The sequence below is a fragment of the Gekko japonicus genome, unplaced genomic scaffold (genome assembly GCF_001447785.1).
Source record: "Gekko japonicus isolate JY-2015 unplaced genomic scaffold, Gekko_japonicus_V1.1 scaffold1911, whole genome shotgun sequence".
Lineage (NCBI taxonomy): Eukaryota > Metazoa > Chordata > Lepidosauria > Squamata > Gekkonidae > Gekko > Gekko japonicus.
The window spans coordinates 138,906-149,039 of NW_015170945.1; the positions used below are offsets into that span (position 1 = coordinate 138,906).

General features: G+C 52.1%; 1 protein-coding gene across 1 annotated transcript in view; it reads left to right on the forward strand.

The window, feature by feature from the left end:
• The window catches only part of CLUH (clustered mitochondria (cluA/CLU1) homolog), a 65,567-nt gene that overhangs the window by 42,310 nt on the left and 13,123 nt on the right, over positions 1-10,134 (forward strand). The window contains exons 14-21 of the mRNA XM_015418890.1: positions 693-845; positions 2,299-2,361; positions 3,748-3,992; positions 5,025-5,109; positions 6,529-6,532; positions 6,625-6,774; positions 9,029-9,168; positions 9,685-9,765. Coding sequence (XP_015274376.1) covers positions 693-845; positions 2,299-2,361; positions 3,748-3,992; positions 5,025-5,109; positions 6,529-6,532; positions 6,625-6,774; positions 9,029-9,168; positions 9,685-9,765 — 921 coding nt within the window. The remainder of the gene's footprint in view (positions 1-692; positions 846-2,298; positions 2,362-3,747; positions 3,993-5,024; positions 5,110-6,528; positions 6,533-6,624; positions 6,775-9,028; positions 9,169-9,684; positions 9,766-10,134) is intronic.

Here is a 10,134-nt window from a genome sequence, read left to right on the forward strand (position 1 = left end):
CAGCAGAGCAAATTGCCAACCAGTCCAAGGCCAACACACAGTCCCTCTCTCTTTTCCAACAGTCAGCACAGGAACCAGGATCAGCAATGGAGTCAGGTTGGGATGAGTGGCTCCTTTTATGCTCTCTGACCATGCTCAGAAGATTTCAAATAGATATACCCTCTGTGATTGGCCAGAGAAAAGATGCCAAAAAAACCTATTGGCCACACTACTGCTCCCCCTCCCTCCCCCTCCCTCCCTGGGGAAATAGGCAAGGAAGCTACAGCAAGGCACTTGCACAACAGCCCTGCAAATGTAGCAAAAAGTTCCAAACTGCAATGCATTTTGCAAATGCATTGCAGTGATTGGCTGTCTGGGTCCCCTCTTCCCCCACCTCCTGAAAACAGGAGCTAGAGGCAGGAAAGAGGCGGAAACGGCGGGAAATTGAGGTTTCCGGGCCACCTTTGCTGTTTAAAGGGCAAAGGAGCCGGGTTTTGGCATTTTTCGGCAATGCCGAAAAAAACCCGAATTTTTTCGGGATTTTTTTTCGGGATTCGGAAAAGTGCCTAGGAGGCCATTTCGGGATCGCGAAAGCCGAAAAAAGCCGGAAAACGTTATTTTCGGCTTTTTTTCGGCTCGGGATCCCGAAATGCACATCCCTACTCGGGAACAGCCGTGGCTGCCTGTCTGAGGTTTCTGTCTGTCCCCTGCAGATCAAAGACTGCCTTGACCACACCATGCTGCCGATGGACGGCGCCACCTTGGCGGAAGCCATGCACCAGCGGGGCATCAACATGCGTTACCTGGGCAAAGTGGTTGACTTCATCCCCAAGACTCCTGCCCAGACTCAGCTGGATCATGTCTACGTAAGCCTTGTGGTTTCCCCTTCAGCGTTGCTTCTTTGGGGGTGCGGTTGGTCCTGGCACAGTTCCGACTTGGCGGAGTGCCCCTTGTCTCGCACGTCTTGGCCCACGAATAAGCCCTCTCCCCATTGGGTGGGGAGTTCCCCAGGAAATGCCGGTTCCCTCCGTGGCTCAGTGGCAGAGCCTCTGCTGGGCCTGCAGAACGTCCCAGGTTCGGTCCTGGCCTCTCCAGCCGGAAGGACCCAGCAGCAGGTGAGGTGCGAGAGGCCCCTGCCGGAGACCTTGGCGAGCGGCTGCCAGGCAAGGTGGACCCGGAGGGAATGGTGGCCTGACTCAGAAGGGGGCGGCAGCTGTGTGTGTCCACGTCCTCTTGCCTGAATTGTGTTCCACTCACTCTGTGAGTTTCATCGTTGCCTGTCCCAGAAAATCTCAAGGATCTCCTATGAACTTAATCAGACCAAAATCAGACCCACGAGGCTGCCTTTGCGCTAAGCCAGACCACTGGTCTGTTTCACCCCGTCCTGTCTCCTCTGCCGAGCAGAGACACTGGCTGGGGTCTCTTTAAATGCAGGTGCTGGGGGTTAATCTGGAGCCTTTATTCGTGCCAAGAGCATGCTGAGTCACTGATTGATATTCTAATCTAAATATCCTGTTCTAAATATTTTAAACTTTAACCTGCCCCAAGATATGTTCCACATAACTGTGAGCTTAAGGGGAAGGCGTCTTGGAGGGTGGTTTTATTCACCCCCCATAATCACAAAACGCAGTATGTCTGCAAGAGGATTCCAGTGGGGTGGGGTGTTAGAAAGCCACAACAGTTAATTTCAAACTGGTTTGAATGCTGAGTGTAGGCATATCCTGAGTGAACTGAAGCTGGAAAATTGTCTGGAGTCTTCCTGACTGGAGGGGGGAGGTGTGTTAGTCTGATGGAGCAAAATTGCACTGGAGTCTGGAAGTGAGGCTCTGACTTGGGAGAATCCCCTGCTGGAATAAAGGCTGTTGGTCTTTTAAGGTGCCATTAGACTCTTCTGCCATTTTGCTGTACCTAGAGAGAGAGATTGTTAAATCTCGATTTAAACTGTCACCTTTTGTCTGTTTTTTAATTTACATCGTAAACTGCCTTGAATGCCACAGGCTGGAAAGGCAGATAATAAATGTTTTAAATAAGTAAATAGAATACATACCTAGCTAGAGATCTACAGTAAAAATACTTTCCCCTTCCCTGTAAATTATGTCCTGTAACTTGGGAGAGGGTAGTGTTCTGGTCACAAGACTGCTCTGATAATAGCCCCTTTTGCTTGAATTGCAACCATGGATCCCTAATGCGCAGGTGAACTGTGCAGGAAAGTCTCTCACACACCCCTCCCTTGGAATGTTTTCAAGCTCTGTAAATGTTGCAAGCCTCTGTCGTCAATGGCACTCTCTCCTGTGCTTTTTCCCTCTCTCTCCTAAACAGAAAATAGGGATCACGGAGTTGATCACTCGGTCGGCCAAGCACATCTTCAAGACATACCTTCAGGTAACAAACGGGATTATCCGACCAGGAGTGCCTCTCCCCCCCCCTTGCCTCCCCCTCTCCTCAGCTGTTTCCTCATTAGGCGCTTGGCCAGCGTTGCCTAGCAACTGGAAGCACAATCTCATTGAAGCCTAGAATAGCCCCCACTCCTCAACTGTGTGGCCATTTAAAAAAATTGGTTGTGATGTCGGTTTCTTTCCTTCTGCATTTCTGTGTCAGGCGATAAAGGGTCGGTGGGGACCGAAGATGGGGAAGGGCCAAGGCAGGCAGGCTGTGGGGGCAACTCAAGGGCATTTTGTCCCGGAGGAGGAGGAGGGGTGGGGTTCTTTCCTCCTGTGCAGACCCAGCGTGGGGCACTGGCTTTCGAGTCAGACTTGGGGTCTTGGAGTCGTGGCCTCCATGGCCTCTTCAGAAGGTACACGGAAGTCAGCCAGAAGACGGTTAGAGGGGCACACCTGTGCGGAACTGCCCATCTCTTACGGTCTTCTGGAGGCCTCTGTGTGCGCGTCCATGCGTAAGAGGGGCTTGCACAGGGCTCATTTCTTCTCCTCCTCCCTGCCCCTCCTCCCTGCCCCTCAGAGACACAAGTGTGAGCCATATGCTGTGTGGTGCAGAGCTTACCCCAGAGCACACCCCCAGTTTGTCCCTGTCCAGCCATCTGGCCATCAGCAGTCCGAAGCAGTCATCCCCCCCCCCCCCCCGAACGGCAGACTCCCGACTGGATCTCATTTTCATCTGGCTCCTCTGTTGCATTCCTGGGGGGTGGTGGGTGTCCAAATGAAAATATTACTTAAAAAAATTAGATGGTCACCCTTTTGCGGTCTGGATGGGTCATCTTGTGCTCTGTAGAGCACCTGTTCAGTACATAGCAGGACTTGCAAGACGACCCCGGTTCCAGTCTACTTTCGGCAACAAAGCCCATTGGGTGATCTTGGGCGGGTTGCAGGCTGCCGGCTTTACCTTCCTCACAAAGTGGCTTTGAGGGTCAAAGGGAGGAAAGGGAAGCATCATGTGGGCTGCCCTGAGCCCTGTGGAGGGCGGGAAAGATCAGGATGCGAGGGATGGAGCCATGTGGACTGGCTGCAGTTGCCAGCACAGCCTTGGCAGATGCTGGGAGGTTTTGAGGGCAGGACCTGCAGCCTGTAGCGTTTGGGAAGGATGTGATGTCACCCCGGGTGATGCTCTAGGAATTTCCCTTAATGTGTGTGGCCAAGACCATAGAGACATGGGAAAGTTCCTAGAGTGTCACTATGAAGGCCCATTTGTTTCTTCCGCTCCTGAATTTTTTGAGGGCAGGGAATGACGAAGGGGGGGGGGGGGGGAGAGACACAAGTGACAAGCCTAATAATTCTGTATAAATAACTAATTTGTATGCTTTGTTTCCTGTAGGGAGTGGAGCTGTCAGGCTTGTCAGCTGCCATCAGCCACTTCCTCAACTGCTTCCTGAGCTCCTTCCCAAACCCAGTGGCTCACCTTCCCACAGATGAGCTGATCTCCAAGAAGAAGAACAAGCGGAGGAGGAACCGAAACCCAGGCACTGCCGATCACACCACCTGGGCCAGCATGAGTCCCCAGGAGCTGTGGAAGAACATCTGCTCAGAAGTGAAGGCCTACTTCGACTTCGGCCTGGAATGGTGGGTGGAAGCACACACACCCCTCCCTGCAGTGTTGCCCTGGCGGGGGGGACAAATCAAGGAGGGCCGTGCAGCCATGAGACACAGATGGGGGGGGGGGGGGGGGGGGGAGGTTGTACAACAGCAGAAGAGGAGCCGGGCTGAATCAGACCGAGGGCTTTGGACGGGGGCCAGTTCTGCAGGCCGCAGGTGGGGGCAGGAGTCGTCCCTCCCCCCCAGGACTGGGCATCCAGAGAGGGGCTGCCTCCCTCCGTACCTCTTAGGCGTTTTGACCCTGCTTTGCTCCCTGATGGAAATCCAAGGTGGCCCTAATGAAAACCCCAAATACAGTTTAAACAACAGACAATGTAAACAGAACAAAGTAGACGGTATCCTGGGCTGGTCTCGGATCCCGAGCTTCTTACTCTCGGAGTGTAGAGTTCCTTCTTTTCATCTGTGGGCGCCCCCCCCCCCCATTTCGTTCAGGTGCCCAGGAGTTTTGAGGACTGTGGCAGAGGGGGGAGACGAGTTCTCTCTGCTCTCTCCACCCCATGGATAATTTCATGCCGCCTTAGTTGTTTCTTTATCTTCACCCCTGTGGCCACTTGTAGCACCCTGTGGGTGGGGGCAGAGTCCAAAATGGCTGCAGACCTGCTTTTCCAGAAGGGCCACTGTGGGGTCACGTGAGCCAGAATGCGAGTCTTGTGGCTGATGTCATCAGTGTCCACATTTGGCAGACTGTGTGCCTGTGGTCATAAAAGGTCCATAGACGGTCAGGCCCAAGGGCTGCGACGTTGAAGCGGCTCGGCTGGCGGCGTTCCTGTGCAAAGCCCAGATGGGCACGGGATGAGCACAGTGATGATGACAGGAGGTGATGCAGCCCTTCAGAACTTGGGTTTTAGGTCTGGGATGCCTTGGCGCTGTTTTCCCGGTCCTGGTGGGCAAGGGAGGTCTGGGGCCGGGTTTTGTGGGCACGGCTGCTCCTCGGAGACCCCTCTGGCCCGGTTGCCAGGGTCTCTCCCAGCCCCTTTTCTTTGTCTGTCCTGTCCGCAGCGAGAGTGTGGACCACGCGGTGGAGCTGCACGGTCTGCAGAAGGCCACTCTCCTTCGTGAGATCTCCCTCAAGACTGGAATTCAGGTGAGGGCTGCGCGCGCACACACACACACACTGACTTCCCTCTCCGGGCGCGCCCATGGGACCAGGCAGACTGCCCGAGGCACAGGGTCACGTGCAGCTTGAAGCGTGGATGGTCACTGTGGACCTCGTGGCTGCCCCTTTGGGAAGTCTGTCTTTCGCTCTTAGGGGCAGGTCTGGGGTGCACTGACCCACCGCATCAAAGAGAGAGGCGTGCTCAAAATGTGCACTGCCTGATCCAATGGGAATGCAGCACAGTGTGGTTATGAGAGCATGGACTTCTGAACGGGCGGATCCAGGTTCATATTGTGGTTGCCAACAGGCCTGGAGAAAAGTTGCAGCTCTTGAATGGAGGCTTAACAGGTGCAGCCTGTCGGGCTTGGAGGCAAGGAGCATCACGTGGTTGAGGGACATCCCGTTGGACTTCTGCTCAAGGGGCAGGACTTTCCCCCCTTCCCACTCGGCTTCAAGTCCCTTCCTGGCCAAAAAGCTCTTTGGGTGAACTTGGGCCTGTCATTGCCCTGCCTGTCCAGCCTCACAGGACTGTCGTGGTCAGAGGGGGAGGGAAGAACCACTCGGGGGGAGGACTGGGAGAAGAGTTGGGTGACAAGAACCGGCTGACCTTCCACAAGCTGGCGGAGCCAGTTGTTGGGCAGAATTGCAGTCCAGAGCTGGACCAAACTGTGGCCACTTCTCAACCGTCAAAGCCGCTTATTCACTGCGTTTATAGCCAGCCTTTCCTCACTGAGATTCAAGGGGGATTGTGATAGTGAAGACAGGGTGATGCCAGCAAAAGAGTGTGATGCCAAGTTCCAATCCCCGCTCTGCCGTGGAAGCTGCCAAGTGACCCTGGGCCAGGCACACACCCTCTGGCTCACTGGTCTCACAAGGCGGCTGCGAGGATACAGTGGAGGAGGAGGAGGAGGAGGCCGCTTTGGGTTCCCCCCTGGGGAGACTGGTGGCGGCAGGACACACACACACATACGAAGTGAATAAACTACAAACGATGTAAAGAAAATAACATTGGATTGCAAAATAAGAAAACAATGCAATACAGACAGCATGATACCTACAGTGAACAATGCAAGTATAAAAGGAAAATACCCAAAATGTTCATGTTTATAAGAATTCCCTCCTGAACCGAGACGCTCTGCATATTCTATGGAGCAATCGGTGTGTGCCAGCCGTCCTGACATGTTTTGGGTTTCCTGGTTCAAGGGGCCAACTTCAAAGCTGAGGGAAAGGCCCCCCCCCCCCGGGTGGCGGCCCCCGCCCCCCCCAAGGATGTTCCTAGACCTTTAGGTCTGGTTGCAGCTTTGCTGGGGAGGGTGGAACAAATCCAAGAAGTATGGCAACTGAAGGAACCGTGCTGGGACTTTGTGTTCCATATCACAAAACTAGAAGGGTCGAGGGTACATCAAGATCCAGTTTGTTGCCCTCTTTGGAAAACATATGGGAAGTGTGTGTGTGGTTTTTGTGGTAAGTGGAAAAAAAGTTTTAAAATGATGCCTTGCAGAATGCTGAAAGAGTACAATTTTGATAATCGGCACAAGCCGACCTTCACGGAGGAGGACATCTTGAATATCTTCCCTGTTGTCAAACATGTCAACCCCAAAGCCTCAGATGCGTTCCACTTCTTCCAGAGCGGGCAAGCAAAAGTCCAGCAAGGTAGGAATCCAGCCTCGTACAAAGGCTGGGGAGAAAATCTGAACGTTCACATTGCAAATATACGTCCGTGTATGTGTATAAGTTGTGGATGCTGTGTCCTAGGAATTCAGGCCAAGATCCGGGATCAAAATGCATCGGTGGAGTGGAGCATCTCCTCTCTAGAGGATCCTTTGAACGGAAAGAGCCGCTTTCCCAAGGGCTGTGGGGGAAAGTAGAAAATATGAAATTGCAAGACTCCTGCTGGGTCAGACCAGAGAAGGTCCATCTAGTTCAGCATCCTGTGTACCCCCCCCCCCACCAGCAGCCTGATGTTTGGGGGGGGAACCCACAAGCAAGGGCATACAAGCAACAGCCTCCATCTCTCTATGCCCCCCCCAAGCCCCTCGTCCTTGGAGATAGATTGTTTCTGTGCATGGATGTTCTGTGAGTCTTGCTAGACCAGGCCAGAAGGTTGAGCTGGACAGCATCCGGTTTCCTGTGGTGACCCACCAGAACTCCCCAAGCCAGACATGAGGGCAAAACCCCCAACGTCTGTGGAGACCGTAGTGTAGGCTCTTAGGATCTTACGACAGTTCGGTGCAGGGCTCAGAGCCATCCATTTGTTGCCAGCCCCTCTAGGAATTAAGAAAAATCGTTTTCTCCCACCAATCTTCAGCCTTCAGTAACTGTAAAGGAGAAATATTCATGAATTTTTGTGCAGCCGACCACTGCAGTTTTAAAAATTGTAATGGGCGCTGCTTTCTGCAGAAGGGTCCGAGCTGTCAATGTGCATTCCTGACATTAAAAAAAAATTTTTTGCTACACATCTTTCAGTCTTCTAATGTTTTGCATGTTCGCTGCATCCCATGACTGCAAATAGCCTGACTTCCACTGCTTTTAATAATGTTCCGTTCTTAGATGTCCAGGGCTTTTTTCCATCTGCGCTACCGTTACCACGTCCCTGTAAAATGAGTCTGTCTTTCTTTCAGACATCCCACTTTATGACAATCAGCCTGCGGGGCAGCGTATGGAATTCTGAAGATAAAACATTGACTTCAAAGGTCCCTCCAGTCGACTCTCCTGCTTCTCTTAGTACCTGATCAGATCCAATTGGGTCTTGAAGTAGACAGCCTTCCCCCTTGTATCCCTCCACTGTTAGTATAGTGCCTCTGAACATGGAGGTTCCACTTAGCTGTCCTAGCATATCTTTGCAGCCCCTACAATCTAGGAATTTGTTGCTTTGAGATTTCCAGGGAGCAGGATTCTGAGCTTTTCCCCCCCTTCCTTCCAGCAGAACTGCAGTATAACCCACCATACACCATAAGAACTAGTGCAGCTAGTGTGTTGCACTAGGGTTTAGGAGGCCTGGGTTCAAATCCTCACTTTGCCATGACAGCTCATCAAGATACTGATTGGCCAGCCTCACTCTCTCGACCTTCCCTACTAGGGGTGTGCAAAAAAATTTTTTTCTTCGTTCGGGTATATTGAACCTGAAAAATATCTCTATTTCCTGATATTCCCGAATCTCAATACTGGTATAGTATTGGGATTCCGTAAATATTTGAAACTCCCAAATTCTTTTGGCTGCATTATTCCCTGTGGGGACCCTTATAGTCAATAGTCCCTATAGGGTGTAATGGAGAATCAATCCGGTACAATTCCTTTAAACGCCCTTTAACTTTTACTATCTTGCGGTCCCAAAAAATCCCGGATATTTTCAGACTTTTTTGGGCTTGGACATTTCGGATAGCCAGTATTCAGCCCCAGTCTATATCCGGCTGAAAGAATAGCCGGAAAATACCAGGAAGGTAGTTTTTGGATATTTTTTCCTGCTTGGATTTAGCCGAATGCACACCCCTGTTTCCTACCTCACAGGAGCACCAGTATGGTGTCGTGGTTAGAGATTCAGAGCAGATCAGGATCTGGGAGACCCGGGTTTGAGTGCTGGCCCTGCTGTGGGAGCTGGTTGGACGACCTGGAGCCAGTCACGTTTGCTCAGCCTTGCCTGCCTCGCAGGATTGTTGTAAGGATAAAATGGGGAAGGGAGAATGTTATAAAACGACTTGGGTCCACACTGGAGAGGGAAATGGGGTATAAATGGAGTAAGTAAATAAAATGGAGAAAGGAGACTAATAATGTATGCTGCTTTGAAGATGATTGGAATTAATTTTTTTTAATGCCGGATAAATGCTGTTTGGAACTGGCCTTGTAGAAATATCCAAGATGTGCGTGGCAGGCTTTTAAAAAATTGCCACTGGGTTTCCCTTTTCTGCAGGTTTCTTGAAAGAGGGCTGTGAGCTCATCAGCGAAGCCTTAAACCTGTTCAACAACGTGTATGGCGCAATGCATGTGGAGATCTGTGCCTGCCTGCGGCTCCTGGCGCGCCTGAACTACATCATGGGGGACTACTCAGAGGTACGAGGGAGGGGCCTCCCCCTCCTGCCGGCGTCTATCCCCACAGCCTGTCCAGGCACGTCCGCTCCCATTGCAGTCTTGCCTTTAGAGGGGAAAATGGCCTTACGCACTTAATGCAGCTGAAATAATGTCAGATTTAAAGCGCTCAAAACCCAGTAGCAAAACTCTGCAAAAGCAAGGAGAGTCAAATGGTCACCCTCCGATCCGATCTCCTCGGAGTGGCTGTGCTGCAGCCCAAATGCACCGGAGTTTGGGGGCATCTTAAAGACTAGTGAGATTTCACCCTGAGGCTTCCTGGACTGGAGCCCGTGTCGTCGGAGGCTGAGGGGAATCCAGTGCGAGGAAGCCAGGTGGTGGAAAGAGCGGTCAGGTTAAGCAAAGGCAGGTGATAAAAACTCTCACCACTCCGGCAGCAGCTCCCTCGCCTGCTCCTCGGAGCCCGGCCGCCTCTGGTCTAGTCACTCTGTGAAGCTCTTGGCTTTGTGGTTTGCAGCTTCCTGTTCTGTTCATTTTTAGGCCTTAAGTAACCAACAGAAAGCGGTGCTAATGAGCGAAAGGGTACTCGGCATTGAGCATCCCAACACAATCCAAGAATATGTAAGTACAAGCTGGGAATCCACAAGACTTACGGGGAGGAAAATCCCACCCCCAACCCCACCCCCGGTTTGTCCCCCTTTTCTGTTCCCAGCCAAACAGTTCTCTGCTTCCCCCCCCCCCCCATCCTGACACTCCCGTTGCTTTCCTCCAAATCTGCAGCCATGCTGGGACTGCCTAGTCCAAGGCCCCTGTGCTTCAGTTGCTAGGCAACTACACAATGCCACCTGACTTTGTGATGTTGTGCAAGATCTCAGCTGGCCTCCTTCGTCTTTTTGGAGGTGGGGTTAAACCTCCCCAGTTGTGTGTATTAAGTGCTGGGATTTTTTGGCGAACCTAGATAATTGCTTCAGGTGTGTAGGGACAAAAATT